This window comes from Nicotiana tabacum, chromosome 16 (genome assembly GCF_000715075.1).
Source record: "Nicotiana tabacum cultivar K326 chromosome 16, ASM71507v2, whole genome shotgun sequence".
In the NCBI taxonomy this organism is placed as follows: Eukaryota; Viridiplantae; Streptophyta; class Magnoliopsida; order Solanales; family Solanaceae; genus Nicotiana; species Nicotiana tabacum.
The window spans coordinates 58,729,505-58,750,400 of record NC_134095.1 but is presented as its reverse complement, the minus strand read 5'-3'; the positions used below and the strand labels follow the sequence as shown (position 1 = coordinate 58,750,400).

At 38.7% G+C, this 20,896-nt stretch overlaps 1 protein-coding gene across 1 annotated transcript; it reads right to left on the bottom strand.

Annotated features, from left to right (window-relative positions):
* Positions 1–4,407: 4,407 nt before the first annotated feature.
* LOC107785590 (uncharacterized) lies at positions 4,408–18,730 on the bottom strand. Its single transcript, XM_075232466.1, has 5 exons — positions 18,319–18,730; positions 18,141–18,209; positions 17,779–17,861; positions 17,478–17,677; positions 4,408–4,570 (listed from the first exon to the last, which is right to left on the bottom strand). Exons 1-5 carry the CDS (start codon positions 18,525–18,527, stop codon positions 4,445–4,447), a joined length of 687 nt encoding a protein of 228 aa, XP_075088567.1. The 5' UTR covers positions 18,528–18,730; the 3' UTR covers positions 4,408–4,444.
* Between the last annotated feature and the right edge of the window lie 2,166 nt (positions 18,731–20,896).

The window sequence follows — 20,896 nt, the reverse complement described above, 5'->3', positions numbered from 1 at the left end:
TGTAGTGGCGTTCTTACTTTGAGGGTTGTGAGGAGTTTTATCCCTTGGGAACCCTGCTCCCTGCCCTTTTTCACTATCATTAGTGAGCAAGGCAGTGGTAGCTTCTAAGGACCAGGTCCACTTTAGAGATCTTTCAAGATCATTCATTACTTTTTCTAGATTGGCTTGGAGGAGCTCGTTTTTCTCAATTTCAGCACACATCCTATATCTCAAGGCCTTCACCTCATCTTCAAGCCTAAAATATTCCTCACTATCTATCCCCTTTTCTCTTTTAGAGCTTTCAGATTTTGAATTAGTCAAAGGCTTTACTATTAGTTCCCTTTGGTTTGCAGTTTCTGCCAAGAGATCACTCTTTTCTTTTCTAAGAATTTCAATGATTTTCTTTTGATTAGTAATTGCAGCCACTAAGTCTTCTCTAGTATGTTCAGATTCTTCTAGCTCTAAGAATAAGGAATCCCTATCCTCTGCAAAACTACAAAAGGCAGTAATTAAAACATCAGCTAAACACATGAGTTTTTTGGAGAATAGAATTTCAGATTTTTCTGAACATCCCTGAAGTTTACCTCTTCGTTGCCATTGTCTTCATCATTATCTAATTAAACCATCAAAGCAAGTGTTGAGTCATATCCAATCTCCTCGCCTTCAACTACCCTCGTGGAACTATCATCAGTATTAGATTTATCTTATTTTACTTGTGTAGTTCCCTCATAAGCTATTTGCAAAGCCTCCCATATTTCCTTGGCAGTGTCGCATGTAGAGATTCTGTCATACTCTTTAGGTCCCAAACCATATAACAGAATGTTCTAGGCATGAAAGTTCTTCTCCACCGCTTTCTTATCTGCTTCAGTGTATTCTTTGCTATTTTTTTTATTGAAAATGAAAATTCATTTAGTACCTTGATTGGAACAAACGGACCATCGCATATGACATCCCAAAGATCACAATCATCAGCCATGATGAAATCATACATTCTAGCTTTCCACCACCAATAGCATTTTCCATCAAACTTAGGTGGGTGGTGTATGGATTGACCTTCATCAAAATTTTGTGGAGCCGCCATGAGGATCTTTCCTAGGTGTTAGCCTGATAGGAGGAACCTGCTCTGATACCAATTGTTAGATTGTATGGATCCACCAAATCGTAGAGTACCTAGTCCTATACAAGATTCTGCTGAGAGCACTTAGTAAAGCAGTAAGTAAATGAGGCAGAGGATTTTTACGTGGAAAAATCCTACACAAGGGGATCAAAAAACCACGACCTACCTTGTAGGGTTTTAACTTCACTAACTTGTAATCTTACCTATTACAAGCCACTTTACAATACTTCCTATTGCAAAGAATTTAGTCAACTAACTTGTGGTATCTTTACCATAAGCCATTTTGTGACTATCCTAGTTACAAAGACTTTTTCTAACTTGTGATGCTATCACCACAAGCTACTTTGTAATTCTACGATTACAAAGACTTTTCCTTATGACTAAATCTAGTCACAACATAAACTCAACGAGTTTACGGATTTACAAGAGGATTCCTAATCAGTATGCTTCTAGATAAGCGATTTAGAAGATATGGTAAGTACCATAACAAAGTTACAACTCAACTAGGACAGCAAGCATCAATCTTTTAGGAACTGGTCCGTAGTGGCGTTCAACCTATTCTTCAAGCTTGAGAGGATGATTTTTCTGTTTTTGCAAGAGGCTTGAATGAGAAACAAAAATCTTCCAGTGATTTTTTGTATAAAGCATATTTGGTACATATTGATCACATTACTTGAAATAATGTGAGTACTTTGTTTGGTTAGAGAGTGAGTGTCCTGATAGTGTGGTGCAGTGCGGCAGAAATAGTGCCGTCATTCACTTCATTTCCAGTTGTGTCCAAATGTCTTTGTACTGCTATGAGGAAACCACAAAAGCATCAAGTCCTTGTTTGGTTCCTAATTCCTGAAGCTGTAGCAATTCATCTTTTGCTGAAATCTGTTAACGCTTGAAGTAATCCATGTAGGTCAGGTTCCCTATCTGGTTCTTAGCCATAAGTTTGTTAGATCATCAAAACATCAGGCAATAGCATTTAAGATCTATCACTATGAATTTTTGTAAAATTGGAATTTAGATATTGAATTGAGGTTGGCTTTCGAATTGAATTGCATAACCGGGCTCGGGGGGTGAATGGGTGATCGAGTTTTGTTCCGAACCTCGAGTTTTGAACAAGCAGGTCCGGGCTTGAATTTTGTTGACTTTTTCAATACTGATCTAAATTGTACCTCTTTCATTCATGAATAGTTTCTAAGGCTTTTTTTGAATTGTTTGGTTGATAATTTGCTAGATTTCATTGGTTCAGAGGCTTTCAAAAGGCAAGGCCGTAGTTAAACGTTGAATTGGTTGCGGAGAGAGGTAAGTGTCATGGTTAACCTTAACTTGAGGGATTAGGACTTGTTTGCCTATTTGCTACGTGTTTAATGTGTGATCACAATGTATATGTGAGGTGACGAATACTTATGCGTTGTTGTTGGGGTTAAAGCATGTAGGTAAAACTTGTTTCATTGTGATTTATTGCCTCTAAATTATGACATCCATACTTAGATTAGATTATTACTTATTTGATCGTTCTTTCTGTATTTATAGATTAATTAGTAATGATTGAGTATGTTGGAGCTTGAGGTTTGGTATCTTAGAATCATAATTGACCTAAAGCACATCCCTTGCATTACTTATCTCCCAAATTTGTATATTCATTACGACATGGTAAGAGAGAGTGTTAAAGCATGAAGGATGATGTTGTGCCATTTTATTTCTTTATTTACTGTTTAATACATGGTAAGGAAGAGAATTAAAGCACGAAGGTGATATCGTGCCAATCTATATCAGTTATGAACTGTTACATGGTGAGAACGAGAGTAAAAGCACAAAGGCTGATGCCGTGCTATTTTATTACTCTTATAACATCATGGTAAGGATGAAAGTAAAAGCACGAAGGGTGATGTCGTGCCATTTTCATATCGTATGCTATTTGTTCTCCTTGGTTGATGATTTTGTCTTTCCTGTTGTAGTTATCATTTTTTCCCTATTGCATGCTCCTCCCAACTATACATATTAAATCTCTATCTTGTTGTTGTTTGGTACATATATCTGTGGTTGTATAGGTTTAATTATGTGAGTGTTCTGTCATAGTTTCGTAACTACCTCGTCGAGGTTAGGCTCGACACTTGCGGAATACATTGGGTCGGTTGTACTCATACTACACTTTTCACTTCTATTGTAGATTTTGGTACTTGTCCCAACTGTATGTGAGGTGCACTAGCTTGGATTATCACATTCGGAGACTTGAGGTAGATCTGCTAACGTCCGAAGACCTTGAAGTCCCCTTTCTCTTTCCTCTTTTACTGTTCATTTCATTCGAAACAAATTTATTTATTTCAGACTCTATTTGTAGAACTTCTAGTAGCTCGTGTACTCGTGACTCCGAATATTTGGGAGTAGATGTTATTACATTACTTATGCTAGTGTTGAAAATGCACTACTATTACTTCAGGATTTAGTTTTAATTGTGCTTTCTCAAACGCTTATATGGTTTTCTTAATATTATACTAATCTTTTATACTTTGTGATCTAATTTTTTTAATCTCTAACACTTTTTTTTGAAAATTAAATTTATGCACCCTAAAATTTTCTGTTTAACTTGAAAACTAATTTTACTAAATAATTAATTTAATAATTTGATTATTTAGTTTAATATAAAAATAATTTATGTTTTGTTGATTTAGATTCTTAATATTAATTTATTTCATGTTTGAATATTTAACCGCAACTATAATTTTATCCACCACAAAATTTATTTTCAAAAAGTAAAAAGATCGATCTGACATTTCAATTTTAGACCTTTATGTTTCTATTAGCTGGAGTAGAAACTTTTGGCGAAACTATGAAATTTGTATATGCCTCGCACGATTATTCGGAGTCGCATAATAGTTTGCAAGTCTAGCATGTTTATTTAAAAAGTCTTAACTTAAATACATACTTAGTAGAGTAAAGAAACTTTACATTATTACTTGTTATAACATGTATATTGTCTTAATTTTAAGGTTAAGTGACATGATATTTTAAGAATTTCTTTACACTTTACACTCGTCGTATTTGCAAGGCCCATGGAGGAAATTGTTTCTTGGGAAAAGCAAACATGACTCCATCAATGATACTTATAAATCGGACTTGAGGAAAATAAATTGAAATCGAGGAAAACCAACAAGAAACCAAGGAAAGAAAATAAATTAAGAAAAGAAAAAGATTGATGGATCATAAAGAAAGCAAAATAAATCTCAGTGTGATAAAGAAGTACATGAGAATATATATATATATATATATATATATATATATATATATATATATAATATATATATGGAGTTACTTACACAAGGATTTGGTCGCAGATTATCCTATATATTAATTGAGTTATTTCTTTGAGCTTATATCTGGAATATTTTCTATTTTAGATATTGTAGACTTATTGACTTCATCTGTGCCGGATTCGACCGATGACTTCACTCTATTCTCAGCTTTAAGCTCCACGTCTTGTACCTACATATAAATATAAATAAAAGGTAAATACCTTAAACCACCATTAAACTTTACTCAAATTATTAGTATCCTCCCCGAACTATACTCAGTCTTAATTTACCTCCTCAACTTGGTCTTTTGAGAGTCATTACCCTCCTAAATGCTGATGTGGCAAAAAGTGTGGGTGCCCTCACCTGCCACATGAATTTTTCTGTCTATGTGTCATTTTTTTTAAAAATAAAATATATTTTTTGTTACCTTTTTAAGAATATTACTTTTTAGATTATTTTTTTCGTATACAATTTATAATAAAATTTTGATAGAACTATATTATTTAGGCTAAATTTTTTATTTGGGCAAAAACAATAAAGTTTTAGCTAATCTTTTTTTGAATTTGATCTGAAAATAAAGATTTATACAATTAAAATAAATAGTCAAATTATCTAAAAAGTTATAAAAATACATAGTTTGAAATTAATTATTTTGGCTATGATTTTTTATTGTGATGACCCAAAAGGTCATCACTTACTTTAAATTAAATTCTGTGTTCTGAGGCCTTGAAAACCTCATTTAAAGTCACCTTGAATTGCGTGCGCAGTCCGGGCGCGTAGCCGGAAAGCTTAAATATGATAATCTGTGAAAAATAAAAAATTTTGATTATAAAATGAGCTAATTTGACTTCGATCAATGTTTTGGAGAAACGGACTCGGACCCGTAATTTGACTGTCTTGGAGGGTCCGTAGGAAAATATGGGACTTGGGCGTATGCCCGGAATCGAATTCCGAGGTCCCAAGCCCGAGATATTAATTTTTTAAAAGAAATTATTTTCTGAAACTGTTTAAGGAAAATTGAAATGAAATTTGCTTAGAACATGATGGTTTCGGGACCGTATTTTGGTTCTGGTGCTCGGTATAGGTCTTATATATGATATAAGACGTTTTCATGAAATTTGGTAAAAACGAAGTTTATTTGACATGAATTGGACTTCCGGTTGAGGAGTTATGGACTTTGAGAGTTCTTGATGAAAATGTTAAGTTTTGAGGTTTAATTCATGATTTTACATGTTATTTTGATGATGTGATCGCACGAGTACGTCCATATGATGTTTTCGAGTTAGTATGCACACTTGGTTTAGAGTTCTAAGGGCTCGGGTGAGTTTCGGGTAGGTTTCGGGATGTTTTAGGCTTAAAATCAGAAGTTGTAGGTCTCTGAACCCACCAGTGCGGTCTGCGGTCGACCTTGTGCGGTGCACAGTGGAGGCTGTGCGGCCGCAGTCGACTTTGTGCGGTCCGTACAGGGCGAGGTTGTGTGGCGGCAGTCGATTTTGTGCGGTCCGCACAAGGCATTGGACCGCAGTAACCTTAGGAAGGCCTGTGCGGCCGCAGTCCATTTTGTGCGGTCCGCACAGGGGGTCTGAGACAGGTATAAATAGATGGAATTTTCAGTCATTTTTCATTTTTCAAAACCCCAAAAACGTAAGAGGCAATTTTTCAAACAACCCTTCTTCTCCAAATGTAAGCCAGTTTTAACTAGTTTTCTTCAATTTTTAACATCTTTTAACATGATTTCAACTTCAAATCAATGATTTTCATGGGGAAATTGGGTGTTTTGGGTAGAACCTAGGTTTTTTAAATTGAGGATTTGGACCTTGATTTGAGGTTCGATTTCAAAATAAATTATATATTTGAGTTCGTGGGAGAATGGGTAATCGGATTTTGGTTCGTGGGAGAATGGGTTTTGACCACGTGGGCCCGGGGGCAATTTTGACTTTTTGGGTAAAACTTTGGAAAACTCATTTTCATGCATTCAAATTGATTCATTTAGCGTTTATTGATGTAATTAAGTAACTTGTGGCTAGATACGAGTGAATTGGCGGTGGAATCAAGGGGTAAAGCAATAATTGAAACTTGAGTTGTGTTCGAGGCATCGAGGTAAGTGTTCGGTCTAACCTTAGCTTGAGAGATTAGGAGTTGAGTCCTATTTTCTATTTACTTCTTGTTGAGTACGACGTATAGGCATGGTGACGAGTATCTATACATTAGTGTCAAGCATGACTATGCGTCTTAAATTGATACTTGTTGTATTCTTAAATGTTACTACGGTTGAAATAGTGAGTAAATCCTTGATATTGAGCAAAGACTTAGTTTGTTTATCGTGGAATCTACTTAGGATTGAGAAATGGTTGTAATTGAGATGAGTAGGAGTTGAGTTGAGATTGGTTATAGCTAATTCTTCCTTTCCAGGACGTATATGCTTGTACTGCTGAATTCCCTTGCCGGGATAGTGTAGTCTATTATTGATCCCTTGCCGGGACGGTTAATTATGATTATTATGACTGTATAGTTGGAACAAGTTGTACGCCGCAATAGATATTATATTGGATCGGGTTGCACGCCGCAACAGATATTATATTGGATCGGGTTGCACGTCGCAACAGATATTATATTTGATCGGGTTGCACGGCGCAACAGGTATTATATTGGATCGGGTTGCACACCGTAACAGATATTATATTGGATCGGGTTGCATGCCGCAACAGCTATATATATGTGGATTGGGTTGCACGCCGCAACAATGTTAAATGATAAGGGATCGGGTTGTGTGCCGCAACAGTATTCTTATTGTATTGTTATAGATATATAGCTGTCCTTTCATATTTTATTATGTTTCTGTTGGTCTTGATATGTTTCGCCGAAGTATGTACCCCCTCCCATTTTAAACTGCTTATTCCTGTTTATTTTTCTGCCATATATTATATAACTGCACAGGTTTATCTGGAGTTTAGTCCTAGCCTCGTCACTACCTAGCCGGGGTTAGGCCAGACACTTACCAGCACATGGGGTCGGTTGTGCTGATTTTACACTCTGCACTTTGTGCATATACCAGAGCAGCATTGGATCAGTCGCTTGGGAGCCAGCCTTTAGTCCACAGAGATTCCGAGGTAGTCCTACAGGCGTCCGTAGGCTCGGCGTCTCTATTATCTATTATCATGTTCTGTTATCACTCGTATCCTAGACAGACTGTGTTTTTTTCCTTCAGACATTTGTATGTAGTAGTCATAGACGATTCGTGAATGTTGTGACACCGGCTTCTAGGTAGAAACATATGTTGGTTGTTTGTATCGATTTTGGTATTATATTCATCTAATTCTTCCGTTTAATTTCATCTTCCGCTATCATTTAAATGTTTATCACCTGTTAATGCAAGTTGTTAAAAAGCCTTAAAATAAAGTAGTTAATGATTTCTAAATTTTTCTGGCTTGCCTAGCTTCTACGAGTAGGCACCATCGCAACTCCCGAGGGTGGGAAAATCTGGGTCGTGATAATTTGGTATCAGAGCTCTAGGTTACATAGGTCTCACAATTCACGGACAAGCTCAGTAGAGTCTGAGGGATCAATACGGAGACGTCTGTATTTATCCCCCAGAGGCTACAGAGTTCGGAAAACTTCATGTTTGTTCTTTTCTATCGTGCAGTTTTGTTTCTCAATGCTAATTGAATTTCTACTTTGTTCTTTCGGAGATGGCGAGAACATACGCTTCCTCATCTATCGCTCAGCAGCCCGAACCCCTAGAAGGAGCTCCCACGAGGGGCAGAGGGTGAGGCCGAGGCCGTGCCAGAGGCCGAGGTAGGGGTAGAGCTCAGCCCCGAGCAGTAGCCCTAGTAGCGGAGCCTCAGGTTGACTTTGATGACGAGGTTCCGGCCCTAGCAGCTCTGGTGGGCCCAACTCAAGTCCAAGAGGGGTTTATTGCTACCCCAGTCCTTCAAGATGCTCTTGTCCAATTAGTGGGCCTCATGGAGAGTATCACCCGAGCGGGCTTGCTTCCTATAGCACCAGCCGTCTCTCAGTCTGGAGGAGGGGCTCAGACTCCTGCTACTCGCACTCTGGAGTAGGTAGCTGCTCATATTGAGACTCCAGCGGTTCAGCCAGTTGGAGTAGTTCAGCCAAGTGTGGTGGCTCAGACCGGCGATGGAGAAGCTATGTCTGCCGATGCTTTGTGGAGGCTGGATAGGTTCACCAAGCTCTTCACATCTACTTTCTGCGGTGCATCTACTAAGGATCCCCAGGATTATCTAGACAGTTGTCATGAGGTTCTCAGGAACATGGGTATTGTTGAGACCAATGGGGTCGATTTTGCTACATTTCGCTTGTTTGGATCCGCCAAGACTTGGTGGAGGGATTATTGCTTAGCTAGACCAGCCGGATCGCCAGCCTTGACTTGGGAGCAGTTCACACAGCTATTTCTGGAGAAGTTTCTCCCCATTACTCAGTGAGAGGATCGGAGGTAGTTTGAGCGCCTCTAGCAGGGTTCCATGATGGTTACCCAGTATGAGACCAGGTTCATCGACTTAGCTCGCCATGCTCTTGTCATACTTCCTACCGAGAGAGAGAGAGAGAGGGTGAGGAGGTTTATTGATGGTCTTATTCAGCCGATTCACCTTCAGATGGCTAGGGAGGCTGGGAGTGAGATCACTTTTCAGGAGGCGGCCAATGTGGCCCGTAGAGTGGAGATGGTCCTATCGTAGGGAGGTAGTCATGGGTCGGATAAGAGGCCCTATCATTCAGGTAGATTCAGTAGTGCCTTGTTTGGAGGCAGAGATTCATATGGTAGAGGCCATCCTCCCAAGCCCTTTCAGTCAGCTCTTCAGGTCTCTCACAGCACTTCAGGTAGCCGTGGTCCGCAGATGCAGTATTCCGATCAGCAGTCCTACAGTGCACCACCAGCTCCTATCAGTGCACCGCCACTCCAGAGGTTTTGGGGTGGTCATTCGGGTCGCTAGGGTCAGTCACAGTTTCCTCAACCACAGCACTCAGGTGGATGTTTTGAGTGTGGTGAGTATGGTCATATCAGAAAGACTTGTCCGAGGTTGGTGGGTACTCAGTCGCAGCAGCGGGTTCCCGTGCTATGGTTCAGGCACCAGGTATTCCACAGACCGCCCAGCCAGGTAGAGATGGGGGTAGAGGTGCTAGAGGTGGAGGTAGAGGACTTAGAGGTGGATCTTAAGCCGCTAGAAGTGGAGGCCAGCCAGCTGCAGGCTGTCCCAGAGATGGAGCCCAGGGTAGTGGGCCCCAGCCCCGATGTTATGCTCTTCCAGCCAGGCCTGAGGCTGAGGCTTCAGATGCGGTTATCATAGGTACTATTCTGGTTTGTGATAGAGATGCTTCAGTGTTATTTGATCCAGGGTCCACCTACTCGTATGTCTCATCTTATTTTGCACCGTATCTGGTTATGCCTAGTGATTCATTGAGTGTTCCCGTTTATGTGTCTACACCGGTGGGTGATTCTATTGTAGTTGATCGAGTCCATCGTTCTTGTATTGTGGTGATTGGGGGTCTTGAGACTCGTGTAGATTTGTTGCTTTTAGATATGGTCGATTTCGATGTTATATTGGGGATGGATTGGTTATCACATTACCACGCTATCTTGGACTGTCATGCCAAGACTGTGACCTTAGCTTTACCGGGTATGCCTCGTTTAGAGTGGAGAGGGACTCCTGGTCATTCTACTTGTAGTGTTATCTCTTATGTGAAGGCTCGGTGCATGGTCGAGAAGGGGTGTTTGGCCCATTTGGCATATGTTCGTGATTTTAGTATTGAGGTTCCCTGTATTGATTCTATGCCCGCTGTTCGTGAGTTTCCTGAGGTATTCCCTTCAGACTTGCCGGGTATGCCACCCGACAAGTATATTGATTTTTGCATTGATTTGGCTCCGGGCACTCAACCCATTTCTATCCCGACGTATCGTATGGCCCACCTGAGTTGAAAGAGTTGAAGGAACAGTTGCAAGACTTGATTGAGAAGGGTTTCACTAGGCCTAGTGTTTCGCCTTGGGGTGCGCCGGTGTTGTTTGTTAAGAAGAAGGATGGGTCAATGAGAATGTGTATTGATTACCGGCAGTTGAACAAGGTTACAATAAAAAATAAGTATCCATTGCCGAGGATTGATGATCTGTTTGATCAGCTTCAGGGTGCCAAGGTATTTTCAAAGATTGATTTAAGATCTGGCTACCATCAGCTGAGGATTAGGGCATCTGATGTCCCTAAGATAGCTTTTTGCACTCGGTACGGGCATTTTGAGTTCTTGGTGATGTCATTCGGGTTGACAAATGCCCCATCAACTTTTATTGATTTGATGAACCGAGTGTTCAGGCCTTATTTGGACTCGTTCGTGATAGTTTTCATTGATGATATTTTGATATATTCCCGCAGCCAGTAGGAGCACGAGCAGCATCTCAGAGTGGTTCTTCGAACTCTGAGGGATAGTCAGTTATATGCTAGGTTCTCGAAGTGTTAGTTCTGGCTGAGTTCAGTTGCATTCCTGGGTCATGTTGTATCAGCAGAGGGTATTCAGGTGGATCCGAAGAAGATTGAGGCAGTCAAGAATTGGCCAAGGCCAGCATCAGCTACAGAGATTCGGAGTTTCTTGGGGTTGGTAGTCTACTATCGTCGGTTCGTGGAGGGGTTTTCATCCATTGCAGCCCCGATGACCATGTTGACCCAGAAGGGTGCCCAGTTCAGATGGTCGGATGAGTGTGAGGCGAGCTTTCAGAAGCTCAAGACAGCTCTAACTACGACACCAGTGTTGGTTTTTACCCACAGGTTTAGGGCCTTATACAGTCTATTGTGATGCATCTCGCATTGAACTTGGTGCAGTGTTAATGCAGGATGGCAAGGTCATTGCCTATGCTTCACTACAGTTGAATATTCATAAGAAGAACCATTCGGTTCATGATTTGGAGTTGGCAGCCATTGTTCACGCGTTGAAGATTTGGAGGCATTATTTGTATGGCATGGCATATGAGGTCTTCATAGATCACAAGAGTCTTCATTTTGTTCAAACAAAAGGAATTGAATTTGAGGCAGAGGAGGTGGTTGGAGTTGTTAAAAGATTATGATATCACCATCTTATATCATCCAGAAAAGGCCAATGTGGTGGTCGATGCCATGAGTAGTAAGTTAGCCAGTATGGGTAGTCTTGCCTATATTCTGGTCGGTGAGAGACCACTTGCTTTAGATGTTCAGACTTTGGCCAATCAGTTCGTGAGGTTGGATGTCTCTGAGCCCAGCCGTTTTCTAGCTTGCACAGTCGCTCGTTCTTCGTTATTGGAGCGTATCCGTGATCGGCAGTATGATGATCCCAATTTGTGTGTCCTTAGAGACACGGTGCAGCGCGGAGGTGCCAAGCAGATTGCCTTAGATGATGATGGATGTTTGAGATTGCAAGGTCGAGTTTGTGTGCCCAATGTGGATGGACTCCGAGAGTTGATCTTAGAGGAGGCCCATAGTTTCTGGTACTCTATTCATCCGGGTGCCGTAAAGATGTATCAGGATTTGCGGCATCATTATTGGTGGCGTAGAATGAAGAAGGACATCGTTGCATATGTGGCTCGGTGTTTGAATTGTCAGCAGGTTAAGTATTAGCATCAGAGGCCTGGTGGATTATTTCAGAGGATTGAGCTTCCTGAGTAGAAGTGGGAGCGGGTTACTATGGATTTCGTTGTTGGACTCCCGCAGACTCGGAAAAAGTTTGACGCGGTATGGGTCATTGTTGATAGGCTAACCAAGTCAGCGCATTTCATTCCTGTGGAAGTCTCCTATTCATCCAAGAGGTTAGCTGAGATCTATATCCGGAAGATTTTTCGTCTTCATGGTGTGCCTGTGTCTATCATTTCGGATCGAGGTACGCAGTTTACCTCACGTTTCTGGAGAGCAGTTCATCGAGAGTTGGGCACTCAGGTTGAGTTGAGTACAACATTTCATCCTCAGATGGACGGGCAGTCCGAGCGGACTATTCAGATTTTGGAGGATATGCTCTGAGCCTATGTCATCGATTTTGGAGGTTCGTGGGATCCGTTCTTGCCTTTAGCAAAGTTTGCCTACAACAACAACTACCAGTCGAGTATCCAGATGGCTCCTTATGAGGCTTTATATGGTAGGCGGTGTCGATCTCCGCTTGGATGGTTTGAGCTGGGAGAGGCTCGGCTGTTGGGTACGGATCTGGTTCAGGAGGCCTTGGATAAGGTCAGGATTATTCAGGATAGGCTTCGTACAGCTCAGTACAGGGAAAAGAGTTATGCAGACTGCAAGGTTCGAGATGTGGCTTTTATGGTCGGTGAGCGGGTATTTCTCCGAGTGTCGCCTATGAAGGGCGTGATGAGATTTGGGAAGGTTCATTGGTCTGTTTGAGATTCTTAATCGAGTGGGAGAGGTGTCTTATAGACTTGCATTGCCACCTAGCTTATCAGCCGTGCATCCAGTGTTTCATGTGTCCATGGTTCGGAAGTATCACGGCGATCCATCCCACGTGTTAGATTTCAGCACTGTCCAGTTGGACAAGGACTTGTCTTATGAGGAAGAGCCGACAACCATTCTAGACCGGCAGATTCGTCAGTTGAGGACGAAGAGTTTTCCTTCTGTTCATGTTTAGTGGAGAGGTCAGCCTCCTGAGGCATCGATCTGGGAGTCCGTGTCTGATATGCGGAGCCGTTATTCCCATCTTTTCCCCGACTCAGGTACTTACTTCTTCTGTCCGTTAGAGGACGAACAGTTGTTTTAGCCGTTATCCCTATTAAATTCTGTGTTCTGAGGCCTTAAAAACCTCATTTAGAGTCACCTCGAATTGCGTGCATAGTCTGGGCGCATAGCTGGAAAGCTTAACTATGATAATCTGTGAAAAATGATAAGTTTTGATTATAAAATGAACTAATTTAACTTCGGTCAATATTTTGGGGAAACGGATCCGGACCCGTGATTAGACGGTCCCGTAGGAAAATATGGGACTTGGACATATGCTTGGAATCGAATTCTGAGGTCCCAAGCCCGAGAAAAGAATTTTTTAAAAGAAATTGTTTTCTATAACTGTTTAAGGAAAATTGAAATGAAATTTGCTTAGAACATGATGATATCGGGCCCGTATTTTGGTTCCAGCGACCGGTACAGGTCTTATATATGATTTAAGACGTTTTCGTGAATTTTGGTAAAAAACGGAGTTTATTTGATGTGAATTGGACTTCCGGTTGAGGAGTTATGGACTTTGAGAGTTCTTGATGAAAATGTTAAGTTTTGAGGTTTAATTCATGATTTTACATGTTATTTTCATCATGTGATCACACAAGTAGGTCCATATGATGTTTTCGAGTTAGTATGCACACTTGGTTTGGAGTTCCGAGAGCTCGGGTGAGTTTCGGTTCGCACAGGGCACTGCTGTATGGCGGCGGTCGACTTTGTGCGGTCCGCATAGGGCACTGGACCGTAGTAACCTCAGGAAGGCCGGTGCGACCGCAGTCCATTTTGTGCGGTCCGCACAGGGGGTCTGAGAGGGGTATAAATAGACGGGATTTTCAGTCATTTTTCATTTTTCAAAACCCCAAAAACATAAGAGGCGATTTTTCAAACAACCTTTCTTCTCTAAATCAATTGTAAGTCATTTTAAATAGTTGTCTTCAATCATTAACATCTTTTAACATGATTTCAACTTCAAATAAATGATTTTCATAGGGGAAATTAGGTGTTTTGGGTAGAACCTAGGTTTTTCAAATTGGGGATTTGGACCTCGATTTGAGGTCTGATTTTAAAATAAATTATATATTTGAGTTCGTGAGGGAATGGGTGATCGGGTTCTGGTTTGAACCTCTGGTTTTGACCACGTGGGCCCGGGGACGATTATGACCTTTTGGGTAAAATTTTGGAAAACTCATTTTCATGAATTCAAATTGATTCATTTAGCGTTTATTGATGTAATTAAGTAACTTGTGGCTAGATACGAGCGAATTGGCTGTGGAATCAAGGGGTAAAGCTATAGTTGAAACTTGAGTTGTGTTCGAGGCATCGATGTAAATGTTCGGTCTAACCTTAGTTTGAGGGATTAAGAGTTGAGTCCTATTTGCTATTTGCTTCTTGTTGAGTACGACGTATAGGCATGGTGACGAGTATCTATACGTTGGTGTCAAGCATGACCGTGCGTCTTAAATTGATACTTGTTGTATTCTTGAATGTTACTACGGTTGAAATAGTGAGTAAATCCTTGATATTGAGCAAATACTTAATTTGTTTATCGTGGAATCTACTTATGATTGAGAAATGGTGGTAATTGAGACGAGTAGGAGTTGAGTTGAGATTGGTTATAGCTGATTCTCTCTTTCCGAGACGTATATGCTTGTACTGTTGAGTTCCCTTGCCGAGATAGTGTAGTATATTGTTGATCCCTTGCCGGGACGGTTAATTATGATTATTGTGACTGTATAGTTGGAACAGGTTGCACGCCGCAACAGATATTATATTGGATCGGGTTGCACGCCACAACAGATATTATATTGGATCGGGTTGCAGCCGCGACAGATATTATATTATATTGGATCGGGTTGCACGCCGCAACAGATATTATATTGGATCGGGTTGCACGCCGCAACAGCTATATATATGTGGATCGGGTTGCACACCGCAACAATGTTAAATGATAAGGGATCGGGTTGTGCGCCACAACAGTATTGTTATTGTATTGTTGTAGATATTGAGCTGTCCTTTCATATTTTATTAAGTTTCTATTGGTCTTGATATGTTTCCCCGAAGTATGTATCCCCTCCCATTTTAAATTGCTTATTCCTGTTTATTTTTCCGCCATATATTATATAACTGCACATGTTTATCAGGAGTCTGGTCCTAGCCTCGTTACTACCTTGCCGGGGTTAGACCAGACACTTACTAGCACATGGGGTCGGTTGTGCTGATGCTACACTTTGCATTCTGTGCAGATACCGGAGCAACATTCGATCAGTAGCTTGGGAGCCAGCCTTCAGTCCACAGAGATTCCGAGGTAGTCCTGCAGGCATCCGCAGGCCCGACGTCTCTTCTATCTATTATCATGTTCTGTTATCACTCGTATCCGAGACAGACTGTGTTTCTTTCCTTCAGACATTTGTATGTAGTAGTCATAGACGGTCCGTGAATGTTATGACACCGGCTTCTGGGTAGAGACATATGTTGGCTATTCTTATCGATTTTAGTATTATATTCATTTAAGTCTTCTGTTTAATTTCATCTTCCGCTATCATTTAAATGTTTATCACCTGTTAAAGCAAGTTGTTAAAAAGGCTTAAAATAAAGTAGTTAAAGATTTCTAAATTTTCCTGGCTTGCCTAGCTTCTACGAGTAGGCGCCATCACGACTCCTGAGGGTGGGAAAATCTGGGTCGTGACATCTAATCACCCCAAATTACGGTGCTCTAAATATTCTTTTTTACAGGTTTTACCTAAAAAAGTAAAAAAACACAGTTGAAATAAATAGTCATTGCATCAAAAGAAGAAATAAAAAGAGTGTACAATTGCAAGAAATTACAAGGGCAATTGTACACTCTTTTTATTTCTTCTTTTTATGCAGTGACTATTTATTTCAACTATATTTTTTTATAACTTTTTAGATGCCTTGACTATTTATTTCAATTTTATAAATCTTTATTTTCAGGTCAAATTCAAAAAAAGATTAACTAAAACTTTATTATTTTTGGCCAAATAAAAATATTTAGCCTAAATAATGTAGTTATATCCAAGTTTTATTATAAATTTTATTCGAAAAAAATTATCTAAAAAATTAATATTCTTAAAAAGGTAAAAAAAAAATATTTTTCAAAAAAATGCCACATTGACAGAAAAATCCACGTGGCAGGCGAGTGCACCCATATTTTTTGCTATATTAGCGTCTAGCGGGGTAATGGTCCTCAAAAGGCCAAGTTGAGGGGGGTAATTAAGACCGGGCATAGTTCGGGGAGGATACTAATAATCTGATCCAAGTTTAGGAGTGGTTTAAGATATTTTACCTAAATAAAATGTATTATACTGTATTCTTCCTCCTGTACACGAAATTGACTTTATTTTATTTGGGATTTTATTAACGAAAGTAGCGTTAAAAATGAATTTTTAAAAAGAAAACATATTTTCTTGGTTATTTCCTCGTCTCTTGTTGGACAAGCTGGAGAGGATGTTGCGTTACTCTTCTATAGTAAGGAACAAGTCATAGTTGATATCAAAGTCATAGTTGATAAACAATTGCCATTTGTTGAATGCGAAGACGAGACTAACAAAATTATGAATTTTGTTAAAGCAATGTCTGGTCAGACTACGATAGCTTGTATAAGTTTGATTAATCTTATATAGAAAAAACCTTAAGAAAAAACTTTTTTATTATTTGCATTTTGCACCAATCCGAAAAACTGAGTAATAAACTCCCATAAGAGGTTAAGATATAGTGATAGTGTAAAATTTCTTTACAGTGTATGTGTATATAATTTAAATCCTCTCATGGACGAAATTAACTTTTTTTTTGATAAAGGATAAATTTTTGTGAAGCAGCTAGGGTTAGAACAGTAAATTCAAAAAAGAAAGCAAATTTTCTTGGTTTTATCCTTATCACTTGCTGGACAAGGAAAAGAGAATGTTAGGCTTCTACATCAATAAGGCACAAGAAAATTTAGTATAATAATCTTTTGCAAGTCATACTTGATGCACAATTTTATCGCGAAGATGAAGCTAACAATTATATATGAACATTAAAGCTTGTATTGTATCAGACTGCAAAGGCTGTATAAGTTTGATTTTTTGGAGGAAAAGAGATTAAGGAAAATTAAAAAAAATAAATATATCAATCCGACTTTGCAGAATGATTAGTATCTCTTTCAATTCTTTAAAGTCAACAATATTAATTTTATGACTGAGTTATTATTGTATTTGAGGCAAATTTTCAAAGTACGTGGAGTATTTTTTTAATGTATAGTCAAGTCAGTTGCCAGATTTTAAAGAATCCCATTTTAATTTGAACAAGTAACCAAACTTGAAAGCTCAAAGTAAACCAATAAGAATAATAAATTACGTACTAGTTGGGAATGAAGGTGTTTAATTAACTAAGAAATAAACTATAAAGTGAGTTAATTAGATAAACCTTATCAATAATATCTCCAGCTGCATGAGCAAACTTGGCTGTTTCTTCTGAGAAATTTTCCACAGCTTTGAGAGTATCTTTGAGTAGGCCTTCTGGCAAATCTTTCCCAATTTCTTCAGCCACTTTGTCTACTTCCTCAGCCACATTCTCCACCTCCTCTACTACTTCTTCTACTGTTTCTATTACATCTTCCACTTTATCTGTATAATTGGCAAATTAAACCTTTTAATATACGTGAAACTAAGGCCCCTTAATTAATTTCTATCTTCTCAATTAATCTTGAATTTCAAGGAAATCTTACTTTTAAGTTGCAATAATGACCCCCATTTATTGCGGAAGAAGGGTAAAATTATTGATAGCAGAATTCCTATAAGCCAGCCATTACTGCAACAATGCTCAGAAAAAAAGTATATATAGTGATTATTAGAAGCACAAAACTAGAGCAGTTGAATGTATACATTCTTTTTTATTAATTTTGTAGAGGATCTGATCAATGAAGAGACGGATTTAGGTCAGGTTTTATGAGTTCAAATTTCCAAATCAAACTATGTATGCATCTGTAAAACAAATTAAAATGTTGATCGTACGTACAATATTACATTCATTTTGAACGGATTGACTCTAAGTAATGATAAATTCGTCGATAAATGACGAATAACTTACAAGGGATTTGAAGAGGGTGGAGAAGGAAAGGGACCTCCTGGTTGACCATTGCTGCTCACCACAAACTTCCTATATCGAAAATGAAGAAGAAAAGAGGACGTAAAGTAGATCATGTTATCTAAAAGAAATATGTTCACAAATATTAATCACCAGTTCCAACAAAAACCAAGATGTTTACCTCTTAATTTTGTCACTAGTTAAAAGTCCTTTTCTTGATCCGAGAAATGACAAGCTATTATTATACTGATCTCCAAAGCTGCTTACATCCTTATTTTTCAAGATTTTAAAGCTAAAAATAGGGTATAAAGAGATACTATAATACCTATAACGGGACCAGCAGGCGTGGTTTATACTTGTTGAACTTTGCAAAAGAATGGATGTTTTCATATATCGATGAAAACTTATGCAGATTTTCCTTGCTAACTTTGGAGATGGCGAAAGAGGATAACGGATTTTCAATGGAAGAATGGAATAAGTAATTGCCAAGAGTTTTTACATTTGGGTTTTTTATATAGAGAGCGGAAAGTTTGGTAGTATATAGAATATTTGGCATATACGTTGGGGTTCAAGTCTTCGCAAATAGTTGCATATTTTATAATCTACAAGTAGTCAAGTAGACAAGTATAATCTATGTATAGAAGTAGTAACATTTTTGTTACAGTGGAGGAAAGAATTATTCGACGGAAAATATAGTTAAGGATATTTAATAGGATTGAGTATAGACGTGAGGCATTAGGATAAGGAGGATAAAAAGAAAAGCAAACCACTTCAAGTTTTTTTCTACTTAAATATAGAGAGTACGTGATTGTAACCAAAACTGATTGTATCATGTTTGGTGCAAATTGGACTAGTGTACATCATAATTCAATGCACTTTCGCGGTTGATGACTAGAGATATAGGCGATTGGGAAGAAGTTTGAAAGTTCAAAATCACTAAAAGCAAGGTAAAGGCCACAGGAAATTGTCTAGATATTGAATGTCACAACTTTTTGTTTTTAAATTCAACTAATTATATATACTAATTAACAATATAAAGAACTTCTAAAACTGAATTTAACAAAATACGCTTTATGAATATTTATTTATGTATTAAACGTTCTAGGTTTGATAATATCCCATAAACATGAGCTCAATTATAAGTGTGATGATTCGTATTCGACTATGTATTTCGTCTAGTATAACTTTTACCGTATGCTCAATCTGATGAAGCTCGTAATAAGAGGACCCATCCAGGGGCGGACCTAGTGCATGGATTACGGGTTTACGGGAACCCAGTAACTCTTGCGTAGACTCTATATTTATATTAAGAAATTCGCTAAATATTGGCAAATATCTGACTATGAACCCAGTTATTATTGCATATTAGTCTGAAATTACGATAGGAACCTATAAGCCTCAAATCCTGGATCCGCCTCTGGACCATCAGGTTAATTGCAGCCAGCCCTCTCAAGCCCTTATTACTGGGTAGATATTACATCCCTGAACTTTACTCTAAAAATCAAAGTCCTCCTCCAACTTTGACAATAGACATTCTCATCCTCCTTTCTCAATTGAACTTCCTAATTATCTATTTTATCCTCTAAATTTTTAATTTTTATGTATTTTTTTTTACTTTTTATTCTTTCTAATATCATAATATTTTTCTCGTTTTTGAATCTATGTTGTGAACTAAATATGAAACATTTTGTTGACTTGAGCGATTTTTTGATGATTGACAAATATACACATGCATGAACCAGGTCCATGGACAGTGTACACATGTGACGGGTAGAATCAAGCAAAAGACATGCACGTGAAAGAGATAAGTATAAGTGGTTATTTATGATAATCCCTTAACGAAAAGGTTGCATATTTGATAAGGAGCAGGACTCCTTACTTGAAGAGAACTCTATCCAAGATAAGGAAAGAGATAGAAGTTAAAGATAACTAGAATTCTTCCACCATAGAAGAGTAAAGTATTACTTCTAGTTAATCCTTATTCTATTAACTATATAAATACCAGTTTTGTTCTCTTTTACAGACGATGCACATACACTGAAGTTAAGCACGAATTGAGAGCAAAATAGCAAGGCATTTTGTAAGCAATTCATGTGAGATTTAAGAGTGCGATCTTGAAGCTACACGAACTAGATTGAAGAACCAGCTCCATAAAGAGTTTTACGTGTCTTCTTTATTTCTTGTTCAAAGTGTAGTAGGCATTTTGAGTTGTACCTTTTAGCTTTCTAAGAAGCAAATTGTACTAGGTACCTGAGTTGTATCTTTCAAGTTAGAGTTAACTTGAAGTAATCGCAACAGTCTGTGGCATGTTGCTATAAGGGTTGGAGTTAATCCATAGGTTTGCAAGAGATTGTAAACTCTAGTTGTATTGTTCAAGTTAGAGTTAACTTGAAGCAGTCGTGACAGCCTGTGGCTGGTTGCTACAAGGGTTAAAGGTAATCCTTAGGTTTGCAAAAGTTTATAAACTTTGTTGTTGGCTTAGAGTTGTAGTGAAGTGTTTGGGGAAATTCCTACTGGGTAGTAGGTCGTCATTTTTTCACCTTTTGAGCCGGGTGTTTTTCACGTAAAAATCCTTGTGTTTTTTACTTTTTGCATTATTTATTCCGCAACTGTAGTGTAAAGAACGCATAGAAGAACCAGGTCCTTCGATAATCCAGTGCACGCAAAATCAGGCACCACACAAATCACCCCCTCTTGTGTGGTATTGAAGTATAAAACATCAAGTGGTATTAGAGCATGTTATCCTTGAAGAGGCTAAT